The sequence below is a fragment of the Ochotona curzoniae genome, unplaced genomic scaffold (assembly GCF_017591425.1).
Source record: "Ochotona curzoniae isolate NIBS_2020 unplaced genomic scaffold, NIBS_Ocur_1.0 contig_883, whole genome shotgun sequence".
Taxonomy (NCBI): Eukaryota; Metazoa; Chordata; class Mammalia; order Lagomorpha; family Ochotonidae; genus Ochotona; species Ochotona curzoniae.
The window spans coordinates 27,473,716-27,492,980 of NW_024466599.1; the positions used below are offsets into that span (position 1 = coordinate 27,473,716).

The window sequence follows — 19,265 nt, forward strand, 5'->3', positions numbered from 1 at the left end:
ATTACTCGACTATTAGTAAAACATGAATGGTGTCAGTGATGCCCCAAGTGCTCCTTCTCACAGTGGGTGCCTGCTTTGCCACAGTAAGGTTAGAGGGACAGCTACGACATGGGTTACCAGGAAACCACCGAGAGAATGACAATCTAGCACAGATTAACAGTCTTCTAAATGTAAATAGAATGCTCAACAGTTACATTTTTAAAAAAGTTCTCCTGTCATGTTAATGACACAATTTCTCTTATTTGAAGGCAACACCACCACATTTCACTTGTGTTTAGGGGGAGGGACAGGTGGAGGAAATGCTCTTAAATTGGTATAATATTTAAAATAAAAACAAAAAAAAGTACCTCTTTGGTGAAGCCTTGGTACCCATTCAATTCACTGTAATAATCTGTAAACAGGACTGCAGTACGGTGCTGGGCCTTGAGTTCAACAAGGTCAGGTACCACAGCTTTTCCTCACAGTCCTTTGAATGATTTTTAAGAAAATATTCTAAAGTAGAAGAGTAAAGCAAAGGAAAAGAAGGGAGGATATTAAAATCCCTGTTTAAGATTTTTTTTTAAAAGTGCATGATATTTGGAATTACAAAAGCTGTCATCACGTGGGCTGCTGGACACCAGACTGTCTTCCACCCCTCTGATGATAGAGATCACTTCATAGAAAGGGACTCCTGTCTACTGGCTGGACAGACGCCTGCGACTTGATGTTCAGGTGCAATCCGCTCTCCATTTCCTCTAGGTCAGTCTCTCCGTATTCTAAACTGGAATACCATTTCATCTTATAATCAGGTGTAGGTTAAAACTCATTGTCTTATACTGCATCTTGAAGTAGAGTCGTTAGTGTTTGGAGTTCTCACTGCAACAACTCAGTGCTGGCACATTCAGTGCATCCATTGCCAGCAATGGATTTGGGGCTCGGAAACTGTCCATCCTAGGGCAGAGGAACTCAGGAAGAGTGGGCATTCTCCAACAGTGGTGGTCCATCTCTGTGCACAGATGGGTGGGTGTGCTCCCTTTTGTAAGTTTTTGGAGGGAGTTTAGGGATATGTTGAGAAGTGCTTTGTCGTGGAGGAACAGGTGGCCCAGCATTGGAATGGAGGTCTACTTCTTGTGTCAGTGGTGGGGATGGCAGGTGCCTTCTTGTGCCATGAGGAGAAGGTGTTTGAGGAGGTGGTGGGGTAAAAGGGGAAGGACTGTTTGGGAAGAAGGCATTGCCATGGTCACTTTTTTTGCCCAAAGGAGGAGGTTGGAGATGTAGTGGTGAGCTTGAGAAAACATCAGGTGTCCTCACAGGTTCTCGTGGTGGCAGCAAGGGAGGGCTTTCGGGAGGCTCTGACAGGGACGTCCGGTCTGAGAGGGAGTAGCGGGGTGAATAGGCTTTGGATGTGGGCTGCCTAGGAGGGATGGCTGGGGGGCTGTCCAAGTGCTTCGACAGGATCTAACAAACAAAAAGGATTAAGCGTATTTATTAATAATTTATATAATACCAGGAATATCTGAAGAATTAGCTTGAGGTTTTTAAACATGTCTGTCATTACCCTACAAAGACAGTTTCACCAATGTTAAGTATTTGCTTAAACTTTTTTTCTCAAAATTTGGTTGGTTATTGCTGCTTGCTTTTTAATCTGCAGGATCACTTCTGACCTAGCCAAGTAACCTATTAATTTCAAAATCTTAAATTTATTATGGCCATTTTATAAAGTTCTACAGATTTGTGTTATCCAGGTGCTATGCTCTCTGGACAACGTAAAATGATCGGTTCAGCCAAACAAAAATGAATACAAAATAAACCCAGTAAAAAGCATTTAAACACCTAGAAAATAGCTATCATAAACCTTTAGGGTCTCAGGAACTCGGGGCATGCGCTCAGAGAGCACTTCTTGACAGTGCCTAGGACTGCTCTCCTTCCCTCCCCCGTTTTATGTTTCTCTGTGTGAATGTTTTTAAAGGACTGCTTAAAACCGAATTACTCTTTCTGTGTAAATTAAAGCACGTTATATTTCCTTAACATTATCAAAGTTCTTGGTTTATGACTACTTGTAAATAAAACGTAACAATTAACTTCAGAAAAGAAATTGACATGACTACATGACTCTTTAAACTGCTAAACCCAAATATTCTGCCATGTTAATCTGTCCCCATGAGAAACGCACTAGACATAAAGAGCTGCTGATGCTGTCACTGTAATGACCCCAGGTAACCAGGCTTTCTACTTTACCTTAGATGGGGAAGATTCCGCTGGGGCAGATTCTGGTCGTCTTCGTGGAGGAACAGGAGGGGGGACAGGCACTTCATCGGTGCCCCTGGTTAAGCTGATAGATGATACTGAAGCAGACCCTGTGACATTTTAAAAAAGAGCTCATGGGAATTTTATTTCATTTATGACTCTTGAAAAGGTTTAGCTGGAAATTGTTTATATTTATTAAGTGTGTAGAAGTACTCAGTTGTATTTCACTTATTAAAGCAAACTGCTATAAATGCATGCAGAAGTTTCCGAGCAGAATTTTTAGAAGAAAGCTGCCGAAGATACTGTTATTTTGATTCTTGTACAAAATCAGATTCCTAGTGTCAGCCTGCTGCTGGGACATTTAATTGAGTCTCAGATTTTTGGGGGAAACAACAAGCTACTGAAAAATCTTTGGAATGGTAATTTTAAGTTTTATGACGGGCTCTTTCTTCTCTGACTTTATCTGTGTAGACTCTCCCTGCTCTTCCTAGATAGTTGCTGGGAATAGTTTCTGATCCTCACCCTTCTTCCTAATGTGTCTCCCAGCAACTCTCTCCAGGGATGCAAGGGAGAGATCCACGATCCCTGGAAGGATCACTTCCGATTTTGCTGAGATGCAGACTCTGCTAGCACACTGGCAAAATCAGGCTCATGGTCCTCTAATCCAAAAATCTTGAGGTTTGATGGAACTATTTAAGGCAACTGAAGCATCACTGACAATGAAAACAGAAATTGTACTGAAATATAATCAATCTAGTTTGAGAATAAGCTGACAAATAAACACTTAAAAATTGTGAAAAATACTTAAACTACCATTGAAATTATACTTGGAAAGTTCTCCCCCCCCTACTCATTTTATTAAGCTTTTATTTTTGTCAACTAAATGCTACAAAATACAGAATTTAAAAAGTGCTTTGTGTTTTGATATTGTTAAAATGATCAACTACCTTTTTTTCTAAAGAGATACATAGTTAACTTTAGCATATAACTAATATCTTCTAAGGTACAAATTCTGAAATCCTTTGTATGAAAGGACAACAAAACATCCTAACCTAAAAGCTTAATATAATTAAAATAATGGAACTGAATAGTTGGTTTACTTCAAAAACAAAAAGCTGCAATGGAACTTTATCAGTGATGAATATCTGGGCCTTATAATTTAAATGGTTGAGTATTTGGGCCTTATAATTTAATGGTTAGTTTATAATTTCAAAGGCCTACAGCCTACGCTGTCACCACGCTATGCACAGTTGTGATTCAGACACTGCGGACAGTTGCCAGCATTCCCATATGCGCATGCATGCTCCAAAGTTGAGCAATAAAATATATTTAGAACTCTAGAGTTGGAAAAGAGAAATGGCTAAATGGGGGAAGCTGCTATTTGTTTTTTAAAAGAGGAAAAAATAAAAAGGATTTTTACAAAAAAGCATGGAAAGTATATATACTTAAGCAAATCATTTCTGATTAAAAGATAGCAAAAGTGAAGGCCTCACTTCCAAGATACTGCAAGCAAGGTACCAATGCTGCCAGACCCAAGACGAATTTTAGCAAGAAAGGTTACACTTGGTTTGATTTTTGAAAGCCAAAGCAAGAATTATGAGTCTTAAACCAAATATACTAACTTGGGCCATGGGGCAGTGTTACTTGGATAAAGACGGTATCGCTGCCTGTGAAAGGAAACAAGAAAAAGTAGATTTTTCTTTCATTGATATATTCAACCCATCTATAAGAATTTGTCATTCTAGTTTTAAAGAATGCTGTAAGAAGAAAAAGCTGGGTTAATATTACATTGCGCATTTTGAAGATTTAAAAAAAATACACTGCTTGATGTCAGAATAATTAAAGGACAAATATTCACAAGAAAACTAAGCTATACTGTATTATTGTAATACTTAATTGTATAAATGAAAACCAAAGAATTTAGGGGTCTTTACAGAAATGCTATTTACTAATTTTGAACCTCAAGCTTGTGAAAGCAGTAGGAAACAATGAATTATTTTATACAATTAAAAAAGAGGGAATTTCTTGGTAAATACCTTTGAAAAATGTTCCTGGAGCATCTGTTCTCATCACAAAATAACTACAGCATTTAAATAAGCTGGAAGTGATATAGCTATTTTCCTTTTGTAGCAATAAATACTTCAAAAAATCAATAAGCAGTTTGGTGCTAAGACATTTTCTGAAGGAAGCTGATACATTTACAAGAATCTAATTTCAATAATCTAAAGAAAAACTGGTGGCATATTAGTACAGGATAGGGATCTTTTGACTTACAAGTCACAGTCTTTTGCCAAGAATTATATATATACATATACATATGCATATGCACACACACTGTATACACAAATGTCAACTTGGCTTTGAACACATCTGTGTACAGCATCATCTTACATTCACAGCTTTTGTAGATTTGGGGCACTCCTTTGATCTTACTGTGTTAAACTGATTGCTTGGTCTCACTACCTGGAAAATACTTGTTAAAAATTCGAGAATTTTACATTGTCTTATCCAGAAATGTATGTTGGATATTCTTGTCAGCTGGATACCAGATAAATTTATGAACCATGACTGAGGAGACCCAAATAATTGAAAAAATAGTATTAGTTTATTAAGTAAAAAATCCCAGAGAATAGCCCAATGGCTCTCAGTATCAGTGGCACATTAGAAATTCTAAAGGAGCTTCAAAAGATACCGGCACCACGAGGCCAGGGCCAGGAAGTACGTGGGGCTGGGCCCAGGCATTTCCCTAAAGCTCCCTGGGGGATCACACTAGAGTTAGGATGAGCATCATTCTTGAAATAGAAACAAGCATTTTACTTTCGGAAAAAATTTGTATACGTGTATGCACATACACTTTTAAATATAAGTAAAATGTGTAATGCCTTAATCTCACTGAAGTCTGGTAAATGTACTTAACTCTTCACTTGCAGTCTTGTACAAGGAAAGCCTTACATCCAGCTTAAAATGTCTGTAAAACTTCATCTTGGCAGAGCCTTCTACCAAGGGCTGGAGATAAAGCTCATCTCCAGGGCACAGATCAGGGCTGACCTTTGCTTGCTCATGACCAGGCTTCCAGCAGGAATGTCTGCACCGAGAGCTGTTTCACCATCCTCCCCTTTGCTACTGCAACAGAAACCAAGTTGTGGTCCTGGTGGTCTTTTCTTTGTCCAGCCACTGTGTACATCACCTCAGAGGTGGACCTGGGTGGACCTGGACACCTCAGAGGTGTGCTGCAGCGCTAGGCAGGTGGCCAGGGGCTTCCCTCTCTGTGTTGACCCTAAGGCTCCCATGAGCATTCTCGCCCAGCCCGTGGTCATCCTTCCATACACTCTTACAGCATCCATCCGTGATTCCGCTTTTGTCTCTTAATATTGCAAGATTTCTTTGTGGAAGTGTTTAGCAAGGAGTAAAAGATGCAACAGAGACTGGCATAAAAGAATAGCACTAAAGTTGATTTTTTAAAAACTCCCAATTCTAGTTAAACATTGCCTTTTGGAAAATATAAGCAGTGGCACTTTTGCTGCCTTCTGTGTGGAATGTGGGACAGCAAGGCAGCTCTCTCGTGCCAAGCTCTGGGAGAAACAGAGGCGCATCTCCTTGGGGAGCAGGATGGAGCCTGCGGCCCTGCAGTGGAGCCAGGAACAGTTGAGGATCTTTAACAAACATACTAGAAGTAAATTTTAAGTAAGGGATCAAGTGAGCACATGAATATTTTTATAATATGTGTACTTACTTGATTTCAAAATCATTCATTTATAATTTTTACTATTAGCAAAGATTAGAAATAGGCATTTTCTTGGTCATGAGGAAAAAGACATTGTTTTCTCAAAAACAAATCATTTTGGTAAACTAGAATAAATAATGATTTCAGCTCAGTATGCTGAAAAAGTGCTGGTTTCATTTTGTTTAAGGAGCTGGCATGTTGGAGATTTTTTTTTTAACCTCACATCTATTTGTACTTATCAAAAGTATACGCTAGCTTATTACGTATACAAGGATATTTCAAAAAAGTTTGTGGAAAAATGCAGTTAAAAGATGCTTATTTTTTTAAAAAGATGCTTATTTTGAAAAATTCTGAATTTTCACAACATGGATTGCCATGGGCTTTTTGAAGGCTGGCCCTTTGGTTATACCAAATAAAGGCAAAATGTAGTATTTGAGATGCGCATTTGAGATGGTCCCAAGACAGACTGCCTGAAATGATACATGTCCACTTCAGGGAGGAACAAGATCCTGGACCAAATCTCAAAGCAATATTTATCCAAAGGCTTAATGTTAAGATTTTAAATTACATTCTCTGAGTTAGAAGAAACCTTAAAATTCAGTTTGACTCCCAGGAGGTATTAAAAATGTGCTTTATCTAAACTCAGAAAGCTCACTAGCCGACTGTGCTAGCCCAGAGTCAGGGTCCTCCAGCTCTTGCTCCTAACGCCAGGCTGCCGCCACTGCTGGATTCTAGTAATGTCAGCACGTTGACCTACAACAGCCAGTGGGAAGAGGATATGGAAACAGTCAAGACAGGGCTAAAGATGATTTAATTATGGACAGATGCCAGAAAGTGTCCTGTTCTTAGGAGAATTTTAAGGTTCCAGATGAAATATTCAGTAAGAAAACTCATGGCTTTCTGAATTCAAAAGGCAACCAACCTCTCCAGAGGGTTAGTGCTGAGCTGTACGGCTGGCCAGCCACCGGCCACGTGAGATTACTGACCAGCAGACTGTGGCTTGCCTGATTTGACATATGCTGTAAGTATAAACTACACAACGAGCTTAAAGAGTTAGAATTAAAAAGGAACTGGAAAACATCTCAATCATGATTTTTATATTGAATTCATAATGAAATGAATTTTAATATACTAGATTAGATAAATTATTACTTTTAGGAGATTTATTTATTTATTTGAAAGGCAGAGGGACAGAGAAATTTCCACTCATTGATTCACCAAATGGCCACTATAGTCAGGGCTGTCACAGGCTAATGCCAGGAGTCACGGATTTCTTCCTGTTCACCCATGCAGGTGACAGGGTACCTGGGCCATCATCTACTACCTTCCCAGGATTAGCAGGGAATTGGACTGTAAGCAAAACAGCCGGAGCTTTAAGCACTACTCCAATATGGAATGGCAGCTTTTTAAGAGGAGGCTTACCCGTGCCAGCCCCAACATATATTATTAAAACTAATTTTACCTAATTAATTTTGCTTTTTCTAATGTGACTACTAGACATTTAAAGTTATGTGGCTCTCATTATATTGTTCCTCAATTCTGGCAAACTAGAAATGAGATTAAGCAATCGTATACAAGTCTGAGATTTGTAGAACTATGCTGAAAAATACAGGCAGGCTACTAACAGACATGTGGGGTGCACTGAGAAATGGTTAAGTGTGAGCTTGAACTTGAAAATCTGCAAAGTTAAAAGGTACTGCTCAGTTTGGTGCGGATGAAATGGATGCACTGTGTATTCAAATATGATAATCTTGGAGGCAGCATTTAACACATGAAACAACATTCCTTTCAGATTTTCAGGGTAATCTTTCTTTCTCTTCATAGAGGGATGCATTTGGAATACACAAATACAGTTTTACTAACTTTACCCTTAAGCTTCTTAGTAACATATACATTTAAAGAGGACTGTTCCAGCACATTTTCTTAAAAAAACTTCCTGGCTGCTCGAGTTTGGAATTTTATATTTTTATAGCAGTATGTTTTTAAAAATGGCATCTGACTAATCTGTGAGTTTATACACACAAAACCCACAGATTCCTTCTTTACCTAATATTCCTTCTTTACCTAATATTATTAGCATATAATATTAATAAATGCTTCAGAGCACTTAGCACCTACTTGAATGAAAGGGGCTTGAATGATCCGAATCAAAAACGCTGCAGACATCCGTGGTACTGGAAGCACCAGACGCAGGAGGAGGTGTTAAGGGCGTTCTGGGAGAATTTGGGGCCGACGCTGTACTTTCTGTTTCGCTCTCTGGGATCCGGCTGTAACTGATTTTCCTCGGCTCCTGCTGCAGGGGGGTAGGATGCCTCATGGTACCTGGCCTTGGGTTGGATGGACGGACACCAGGAGATTTAAGGGGATAGCTATATTTTTTTGGCTGCAGACATACCAAAAACAAAAACACAATCCTTAATAAACCATAGTAGAAAGGAATTTTTTTCTACATATGCCTGATACTATTCAATTAATAGGAAAACCATAAATCGCTAAGAAGTGATAAGTCAGATCAAAGGTGTTGAAGTTAAAGTATTTTGCATTTTGCTAAAGCCTTGGTAACTAATTTTTTAGATATTATACTTCTTTAAATCAGTAAATTTTAATCCCATAAACACTAAAATATTTATAATTTCATTATTCTCGAGAAATTTTTGTAAAATATATTGCATATTTCCTTGGCTTTTAAACAGACTATTTTGAAGAAATGATTTTTTTTGGACAACACTTTGAGAGTCGTCATCATGAACATGGCTCCCTCCTGTGCTACAATACAGTGATTCCGTTCTCTACCAAAGCACTCAGCTGCCCAGGCTGTGACCTGAGTGCATATAGGTTAGTTCTACAGAGTGCTCATTTTTCAGTGGTGCCTGTCTCCCTCATGAGGCAAACTACATCTCTTAATCTACGGTTTACCTCCTGACTATCAGGAGTAAGAGGGTAGAATTGGATTAGAGAGTTAATGACACTGTACACAAAGGTATTTCAAAATGTTTGCAGAAAAATGGAGTTAAAAGAGGTTTATCTAGATGCAAAAAATGCTTTCAAGTCCATGAGGGGTCATCCAAAAGTTTATGAAAAATGTGATTATGCAGAGATGACAAATTTTTTTTGCATCAAAATATACTCATCTTTTCATGACATTTTCCATGAACTCTTTGAAATACCCCCCAAATATTTGACCAGGCACAATAAGCACTAAAAATACAATGGAAACTGTTTTTCCAAACAGAGTATCTTTAGCCAAACCTGATAATTTTATGGCAAATGATTAGAGGTTAAAATTTGAAATAAGTCATTACTTTCAAAAAGTAGCATTTCTAAACTCTAAGTGTACTCTAAATGAATTAGCATGAATTATATTAAGTGTCCTGTCCTTGAAATAAATCTTGTATCATTTTTTTGGGGGGTAAAGTTAAAAATAAAAAAAAAAGTCTGGCTCAATTTCATCATGATATTAAAATTATTCACATTAATAATGTTAATTCATTTGGAACCATGTGGTATATTTCTGGGTGTATTTACTAAGTACTTTAAAAAACATCACTAAACTGTCAACTGTGTACTTCTTCCCCAAATACCTTTAATAAAACTTATCTGTAAAACGTATGTGGGTAGTGATGACATCACTTAATGTAAATGACAACTACAGAATGCATAGGAAGTAAAGATAAATGCTTACGAATCTTGGGAGAGGCTTGGGGTTCCGTGGTTCTATCTCTAGGGACTTGTTGAAGAGATAATCTGTGAATTCTTTTTCCATGCTATTTCCCATTGGATTCAAGTTTTCAAAGAACCTCTAAAATAAATAGATAGAATTATTAGAATTAAATGTTTCAAGTTTAGTTTTAAATTCATGAAAATAATTTAAGGAAACATCTAACAGTAAGAAATTTTCTTTTTCTCTTCTACAGAATACACCTGCCTTTCATAGGGCAGCTTGTAATCAAATACCTGCATACTCAAATAAGCCACCAGCTCACCTTGATATCAGATTCTACTCGTAAACAATAAGGCTGATTTTGGTATTGTTGGATCTCGCCCGTGATTTCAGCTACTTTCCTTCTTTTGCTGAAGTTTATCAGCTCTTTTCCATGTCGTTTTAGAACCTCAGGGTTGCCCTCTTCTGTTTTTAAAATATTAGTGAGATAAATTCCTAGGAGATATAAAAAAATTATTTCAACAATAAAGAAAAAGTCAGGTTTTCTATTAATTGAGGGGATGTTGTGCTGTACTGCTTCAATCAAGACTTAGACTTTCATACTGTGAAAGACAACAGACTAAGTGAATGTCAAGAAACTTTTTCATACATACCAATTTTTTTCTGTGAAACACTTAATGTTATAAATGGCAGGAAAAAGGGGAGACCAAGTTTAACAAAATGGTAGATTTTTCATAAAATAACCCATTTCTATATCTCCCCTCCCCTCCAAAAAATCCCATTGTTATTTGACGTAACTCTTTTGTTAAGTAACCTTATCACTAAGGACATTTTTGGCTAAAGGGATAAATACCAAATTCAGGGTGTCATGTTTTCTCCTCAGTTCCTGGGGCCCTGTAATGTAGGCTCACTCCTAGACAGCAGGATCTGTAAGCCTGTCACCTGCAGGACAACAGGTGCTTGGGGCTTCCCCCAGCCTCTGCTGCCTTTTGTTCTGGTGTGAAAGCTGCCCTGACCTGGCTCTGCTCCTCGGTCTGGCCCAGACCATTTAGTCTGCAATCAGTTTCCTCATCTATTAAGTGAGGGTAGGAGAAAGGATTATGGTGAGAAGCAAATGAGTGCATTTATATGGAGGCTTAACAATGGACCACGGAAGTATTTATTATCTCTGGTTGTGATGGCCGATGCTGTTGTTGCATCTTGCACTATTTCCTTATGCTTTTGTTTTTCCCCCCAAATTCTGACTGTGATGATTTGCAGAGAGAAGGGTATGAATACTGAATTCATGCACTTAGCACACAGGAACTGAATCTGCTGTGTGCCAAGGACTGTATTACGTATTACAGCCACAAAGCGGAAGAAGACAGTTCTGACCTCAAGGTGCCTGGAGGTTTGCATGTGGGCTCCCTGAGGTGTTATATTAATAGTAATGCACAAGGTGTTGTGAGAGCACAGAAGAGGTGTTCTCTCTGATGGGCTGATGTGATTAGAACAAGCAACGTGGTGAGGAAATGCTTAGACTCTGAGTCTCAAAAAACAAATAGAAGTTTAGTGAGCAGAATAAGAAGAGCATTCTAAGCAAAGCAGTGCTGTGAATGAAGGCACAGATGTGTGATGGAGCGTGGAAGGGATACTAGGGACATGCTGTTTGACATGGCCTGTGGTCTGGTGCCTGCTGCGGTCTGGTGTTTGGAGTGGAAAAGACGGGAGGGGTATGAAGGTGGACAGAGCCAACAGGAGTGGTTCTAAAGGCTTATACAACAGTCATCCTTTTAAATTCTCGAGTTTTTGGCAACGGCCCTGAAAACAGTGAATGGCTCAAGTCAATGACAAAGTCAGTAACAACAGAACATGACAGACATCAATGCCTGCTTAGCTTTTAAAAACATTCAGTTATTGCTGTTCCTTGGTTACTGGCCACTCCTGAGGATACATCCCTAAGAAAAGGTAATGTATTCTAGTAAGCGTAGGCTTTTACTTCCCATGTCTGTCAATCATTTGACTACTTTGCTATCATGTATAGCCTTCTCTATGTAGCTGCATGATCTAGTAAACTCAACTGTTCAGTCTGACAAACAAGTCTGTAACAGTATGCATATTCAGTGGCAGCTACAATCAACATTCCGAATTAGTTACAAAGTGATGGGAGAGATTTGTGAAGTTTGGGTAGTAGCATCTGGACCAACCTTTTGTTAAAGAGCTTTATTTTTACCCAGGAGATAGATTTCAAATGTCTTTGCATTTTGGAAGGATTATTATAGCTGTGCCAAACGCCAGAGAGGCAGGGAAACAGTTCAGACCAAAACCAGGAAGAACAGTTAGCAGGCAACAGTGGTACTGGTGAGATGAGGAGGCCGTTTGAGTGCTATGAGGACAAACATTTTGAAGGCAGAACTCCCTAAGTACCCATCAGCTAACTGGTTTGGGCAGGGAGTGGTGGCACTGAGAGGAGGATCTAATGTTTTGACAGTTACATCCTGAATCAGTGAAGTAAAAAAAAAAAATTACGTACATATTCTTTCCCTCCCCCCATTATAATTTTGAAAAAAAAATGTGGAACCTTTCTGTATGTGTATCTGAATATTACGCCCTAGCAAAACTAATTTTTAAAATATAAATTTATAAAATATAAATTGTCCTATACTTAAACAAATCATTTTACATATCCTACCATGAGAATTTCCCAATAATTACTCAGTCTGGTGGACAGATGCATTAAATAGATGTTTTGTTTATTTTTTTCAACAGATGTTGGGTAAGGTACATCCTTTTCACAGGATGTTAATTTGCCTACATATTTATTCTTCTTTTGAGTAGAACATTTTAGTGAATGGAAAAATTGGGACATAGAGCAGAGTTCTGGCAAAGCTTTTTTTTTTCCCCTGTGTCTTTCTGCTGGAGGTTGGGGGAGGCTGTTCCTTGCTGTCAAACTACATCAGTACCCAGGATGGGGGACAGTCATTTGATGATGCCTTAGAGACTGATTGGGGGAAGAATATTCTGAGAGTGGTGTTGATAGTTCTGAGATTGTTGGCTTCATTGTACCAGTGTTGAAAAAATCTTTCCAAGGTCTATTGGCTGACTAGGTCCACCTTATTGCATCCACAGACCCAGACACTTGCTGCAAAGCTTGGCCAGGAGAGTTGTACAACCTGTTCTGCCTTCCATCCTTTGATAAGGCGGTCGATATCCCCTGCTGGCCTAAGTGAGCTGCCTGTCATGTCCCTCGTGCATCTGGGCATGCTGTCCACTGCACAGGCATCAGCAGTTGAGGAGGCTCAGTCCTGATAAATGTACTCCAAGAACAGACTACACATCCTGTGATTTTCCTGTGGCTAGAATTTGAGTCCAGTGGTCTAGTTGGGAAGTTGCCTAAGAAACCTCTCCTGGGAAGACCTCAGACTTGACCTGTGTGTGCAGGCCAGTACAGGGTCAGGTTTTTGGTCCATCACCCGCACCAGACAGTGTACCTACTGGTGAATCCAGCTGCCTGGTCAGTTCCCCAGCCCAGCCTGCAGCCTATCCCAGTTCATCCTGTATCCTATCTGGTTCTGACGTACACACATGGATGCTGGAAGTTAGCTCACCCTACCTCATCCACACATATGCTAAAAGGTGCTGCTCTCTTAACCAACCTGTCCTGCTCCCCCAATTCTCTCATTCTCAGCAGCAAAAGCTGCAGCCAGCAGGTGAGGAGTGCTCACAGTTCCCTAAAAAGCCTGTTTCCAGCCCTAGATCTTGTGACCTGCCAGTGGGTACTGGGGACCAGGCACTCTGGCAAAGGTTTTGAAAGAGAAACTGCCCTGCCTATTTTTTTTTCCTACAAATGATGGCAGTACAGCAGAAGACTTCTATATGAATTCTAGTAAGGTAACAGAAGTAAAATATCAGCCATTACCTCTGCTGTTTCTCCCAAAGAAGAGGGGGAAAACAGCACCCAGAATTAAGTAAGGATATGAATCTGGAAGGAGTTTCTATAAACTACCATATACACACACGTGACTGAATTCAGCAATAATTCCAAGTAGCAATAATATTTGGCTCTAAATACTGGGTTAGAAAGAAATAAGAAAATCTAGCTAATTCTACACACTGGTAACATTTAGCTTGAGGACAGCAAAGATTTCCCTACAGCAATTGAACTGGCCAGGGTCAGTTTTAAATCAACTACTCTCAAAGAACAGTCTCTTTAACCAGGAAGCTAAGCAGAAAGGCTAGGATGGTTGGCAGGTATGCTATCTGTGTGCTTACCAAAATATCTAGACATGTTTTATATTCACTCATTAAAGCAGTTACTGTAAAACACCTAAATGGAATCATGCTCCAAAAATAGTTCTGAAGTTCTTTTCCACCAAACAATATGTTATAAATATCAGTTATGATAATTTATAAAGATCTGACAGAGTACTTTTAAAAGTTCAGTTTGTGTGACTGAAAACCCACCTACCAGTCAGGGAGATGGGGCCAAACAGTATGGGGCCAAAAAGTGAGTCCCATTAATGGGTTCTGAGGGCTTTTTTCATCTCTGTGTACCAGAAATCATAGAATATCATGAGTGACAGATCTTTAAGCTCAGTAGGCATGCCTGGACAAGTATTTCTCAGATGGCACTTGTAGATACTCAAAAAATGTTGACATAGTGGCTAAACTGAGCACTAGACCTACCTACCCGGATCCTTTCTAACTCCCTTTTAAGAGATTCTTCAAAATTTTATGGAAGTTTATTTTGATGCAAAAATTTTGTGAAGTTCAGGCATACAAAGGACCTTAAAAGAATCATGAAAAAAATATGTATTATGAAACTATACATGTATTGCAAAAATTTCTGGCACCCAAAATAAACTTAACTTTAATTCCATTTTCCACAAATTTTTTGAACTGGTAACACAGTTACAGTTTTATAAAAGAGTAAATGCATAGGTCCTAATGTCTTAACAGAAAGAGAACAGGATTTAGTGAGTGAATATAAAACATGTCTAGATATTTTGGCAAGTACACAGATAGTATGTATATATAATATATATAAATATATCTACATATATATAAAATAATATTTTTTAACATCAAGAATTCAAAGAGAGTTCCTGGCTTTGCAGCGTGGTGATTTCAACTGCCAACAATGAGGCCAGCATCCCACTTGAGTGGCGGTTGGGGCCTGGCTGCTTCCAGGATCAGGTCCAATCCAGGTCCCTGCTAGTGTGCCTAGGAAAGCAGAGGAGGATGACTCAAGTACATGGGTTTCTGCCATCCCATGTGAGAGGCTCCTGGCTTCATCCTGGCCCAGGCCTAGGTGTTGCCACCATTTGGGGAGTTATCAAAGGACAGAATATCTTTCCCTTTGTCTTTTTTCCCTCTCAGTAACTGTCTTTAAATTTTTTTCTCTTTCTTTTCTTCCCTTTTATTTTAGAGAGGAAAAAAATCCTCAAGAAAATAATAGGAATTAATGACAAAATAGAAATGGGAAAGAAAAGTTACAAGTAGGATCAGTTAAAAAAACACTTTGCAGGTAGAGCTGAATGCAGACAATGAAACCACTCAGTAACAAGGTGGTTTCTTAACAGGATAAAAACATCTAATTAAGAGAACAGTACATTCGTACTTTTCTCTGCTGAAACTTTGCACCCTACACAGGTGATAGGGGACTAATATCCAGAATTTACAAAGAGCTTCAGGAACCTAGAGACAGCAAACAAACAAACAAACAACCACAACAACCCTGTGAAAAAATGGGCAAAGGAAATGAACAGACATTTTTCAAAAGAAGAGATCCAAGTGGCTAACAGACATGAAAAGATCTTCAGGCTCCTTAGTCGTCAGAAACATATAAATGAGAACCACACTGAGGTACCACCTAACTCCAGTGAGATGGGCCTACATTCAGAACTCTGCTACCAATACCTACCGGTGTAGATGTGGGGAGAAAGGTACCCCCTGCTTCACTGCTCGCAGGAATGCAGGCTAGTACAACCACTATGGAAATCAGTATAGAGAGTACTTAGAGAATTGCAAATAAACCTGCCATAGGACCCAGAGATCCCACTCCTAGAACTATACCCAAAGGAAATAAAAACTGCATATGGGAAAGGGATCTGTAATCCTATATTTATAGCAGCACAATCTACAATAGCAAAGACATGGAAACAATGCAGATGGCCATCCAAAGAACAGTGGTTAAAGAAACTACGGTACATCTATTCCATGGAATATTACTCAACCATTAAAAAGAATGAAATCATACTGTTTGCAACTAGATGATCCCAACTAGAGACCATCATCCCCAGTGAAATAAGTCAAACGCAAAGGACAAATACCATATATTCTCTAATATAAGGAAACCGTCATGCAAAAACAAAACAAAACAAAACAAAACAAAACAACAGAGTTGCATACGCTGTTGCTATTTTTAACCTTTGTTTAGGAAGTTAACGACTAATTCCTCAAAGGATAACTCAGAAGAGACAATATCATTATTTGCTAATATGAGTAATTATTTAGAAAACTCAAAGAAATTAAAATTTGTTGAAATTAACTGTATGAATATTATTTATAACCAAATATATATACGAGTAATAATAAGGAGAAAGGCTGAGTATCATTAAATGTTCTTTCCAAATAAATTAACTTTCTCCCTTTCCCCAAATTATAAAGATCATCTGGAAAAAAACAAACAAAATCGGCAATGAAAATACTGAATAAATACTAAGGAATTGACGTTTGATAATAGCGTTTTGGCACTACTGATTTTTTGGACAAGATGTTTCGTTGTTGTGAGGGACTATCTTTTGCAATCAAGGATGTTAGCAATACCTAATAGACACCCGCAGCAACATCCCAACTGAAACAATAAAAAAACACCTTCAGATATGGCTAAATTTTCCTGGGGTGGAGGGGACAAAAGTTGCCCTAAATTGGAAATCAATGATTATAAAATGGCAATAATGAAAATCATAGCATTGGTATAAGAAGCCAGTGGGAAATGATTAGTATTGAAGAATAAGATTGCATACATAAGAATTATTTTAATGAGCCTGGACCTATAAACAAATACTCATTTTGTAAAAGAAATTTGAATATTTCATGTGATGTCTAAAAAAGACTTCAGTCTAATAAAAGATTAAATACAATTCAGAAAGCCAAATTCTAAAAAAAATTGGGAGAAAATATGATTAAATATTGAACTACTAGGTTAGGTGCACTTTTAAAGGTTGGTAACAAAACAGATTATAATAAAATGGACAGTTTTTAGAATTTAAAACATATAAACAGGTAAGTATATATATATATGGATAAAAACTGAAAGGCAGATTGGTGTAACTATGGACACAGCAAGAAATGTAAATATTATACAAATATATAAAAAAAAATCTACAGCAATCAATCAAAATTTTAAACAGATGCCAAGTGCTTTAAATTCTGAGATGAAATCTTGTCATGAATGTGGGCAATTGACGCAATCATTAAGATGCCTCTTGGGATGCCTGCATCCCAAAGCAGAGTACAAAAACATTAGAAGAATATATAAAACAAAATTTAAAAATCTAAACAAGTCAGAAAATGTTTCAATTGGAAAAAATATCCAGATATAACATTGTTATGTGAATTCTTTACATACATACATACATATACATATATGTATATATATATACAATGAGCTTTTGTTCTATAAACTGTTTACAAAGAACTTTGGGTTTGGTCATGTTTCTGTAGGGTATTCAGTTGATTAGAATCCAACTTAGAGGATTTTTATGAATTTAAAACCCTAATGGCTGCCCAAGATGAGGCTAGAAAGTAAACTGCATAGATTATTCCTAATCTGAAATGTTTCAGATTTTGGAATATACATATATTACTAACAGTGTCTTGGGGCTGGGACCCATTTCTAAAAGTGACAGTCACGTATGCTTCAAGTATACCTAACATTTATAACCGTGTACACACACACACACACACACACTATGTTTTTGTGTGCTTGGGTTTTATTGCAATCTTCATACGAGGTCAGAGGCAGAATTTTCCAACTGTGACATCATCTCTCAAAAAGTTTCAGATTTTGGAACATTCTGGATCTTCAGATGAGAGATGCTGAACCTACATCCTAACAAGCCCTAACTAAGACAAATGCTGAGAGGATCAGGTATTAAAATATTTGCTAAATCAGTTTTATCTGTTGCTATATTATACAGGTGTACATTCATTTAATGAAACAAATACTTTGTTTTATTGCAAACACAATTAAAAATTTAGAAATACTTACCAAAGAAAGGCACACATGGTGGATTAATAGACCTGAGTTTTGCCAAATATTTCTTATAGTGATCTTCACTCAGTTCATGGGCTTCTTCTAAGATTTTCTTTTGGCGACTTGGTATTTGCTACAAAGAAAAAAAATATTTAGAAGACTTAAAGCAATCGCACTTCTTGTTAAAAATAGCCAGGCTAACAATAAGATCCAAACACAAGCCTATTAGCTTGATTCTAAGGATCTAATACTGCATTTCCACAGGCTCAAGAACAAACATAAAGAGGTATATGTGAGAGAGAGAAAGAGGAATGGAGGGAGGGAGGAAGGGAGAGAGAGAGAGGAATGGAGAGACAGAAGGAGGGATGGAGAGTGAGATCTTGTTTATTTTGCAATTCTTCACGCAGCTATGTGAGCAATTAATTATACTTTATAGTAAAAGCTATACTGCTTTTTCTTCTGATAAAATGCCTGAATTTGTAAATGTATTTCAATGGAAATGCTCATTTTTAAAAGAACAACTAATTCATCACAAAATTTAGACAATTCCATCTTTTACCATTACTAAAAGAGAGATACTTAAAAATTTAGGATAATCATTGAAATCTGATTTTTATAATACAGAATGGAAGTTTATGTTCAAACCTACCTCGAATGTGTGATCTAGTCGGTACACAGGTGATGAGTTCATAGCACTGACAACTTCCAGGACACCATTAAAGTTGTTTAGCTCTTGAAAGACTTGTAGAATTTCGATTATTCGACTCACCACAGCTACTCTTTCTTCTAAATTTTCAGTTTCTACAATACATCTGTGAAAAAAATTATAGAGTTTTCTAACAATGTGATAGTTTAAAGGATTTAGTAAATAATGATGTAGAGTGGTGGTGTGGAGAGGTGAACTACAGTGTAACTACAGATAAACAGTGGAAGCTAAGCCAATCCCCTGACCTAGCATTCTGCTGCCTCCTGTTTTCTAGACTGGGATCCTGACCCAGTCATTTTCCTATTATATTGGGCACACCATTTTACAGCATTAGAAGTAAGTGATGAGACTCACTGAGTTTATGTAGGTCTTTTGGGTTCAAGTGTGTTTTAGCAGATTTTATCCTAGAATTCAAGAACTCTGTTGCCTCCAATTCCTCATTTAATTGCAAGATTGTAGCCACTAAGACTTAATTACTTTCTTTGGCCTAGAGAATCAATGGGCTGCATTTCCAGAAATAGCTCTTAACCAAAGTACATTATAAATAAATAAAAAATGAAAATAAAAGCACTTTATATCTAAATGTCTAGAATCACTGATTTATATATTTACAATCCTGAATGTCTATGCATCATAAATACCAGTGAGAAGCTAAAATAAAATATGCTATCAATGCCCGGTATACTTAAATAGCAGAAGAAGGACTATA

The 19,265-nt window shown here is 37.8% G+C and overlaps 1 protein-coding gene across 2 annotated transcripts in view; it reads right to left on the bottom strand.

The window, feature by feature from the left end:
• Positions 1-268: 268 nt before the first annotated feature.
• Positions 269-19,265, bottom strand: part of SOS1 (SOS Ras/Rac guanine nucleotide exchange factor 1) — a 115,179-nt gene continuing 96,182 nt past the window's right edge. The window contains exons 16-23 of one of the 2 annotated variants that reach the window (XM_040993120.1): positions 18,500-18,662; positions 17,866-17,983; positions 9,934-10,106; positions 9,633-9,749; positions 8,069-8,333; positions 3,849-3,893; positions 2,218-2,336; positions 269-1,437 (exon numbers count right to left, since the gene is read on the bottom strand). In XM_040993120.1, coding sequence (XP_040849054.1) covers positions 946-1,437; positions 2,218-2,336; positions 3,849-3,893; positions 8,069-8,333; positions 9,633-9,749; positions 9,934-10,106; positions 17,866-17,983; positions 18,500-18,662 — 1,492 coding nt within the window. In that variant the 3' untranslated portion in view covers positions 269-945. The remainder of the gene's footprint in view (positions 1,438-2,217; positions 2,337-3,848; positions 3,894-8,068; positions 8,334-9,632; positions 9,750-9,933; positions 10,107-17,865; positions 17,984-18,499; positions 18,663-19,265) is intronic. The other variant, XM_040993121.1, reaches the window with a different exon arrangement.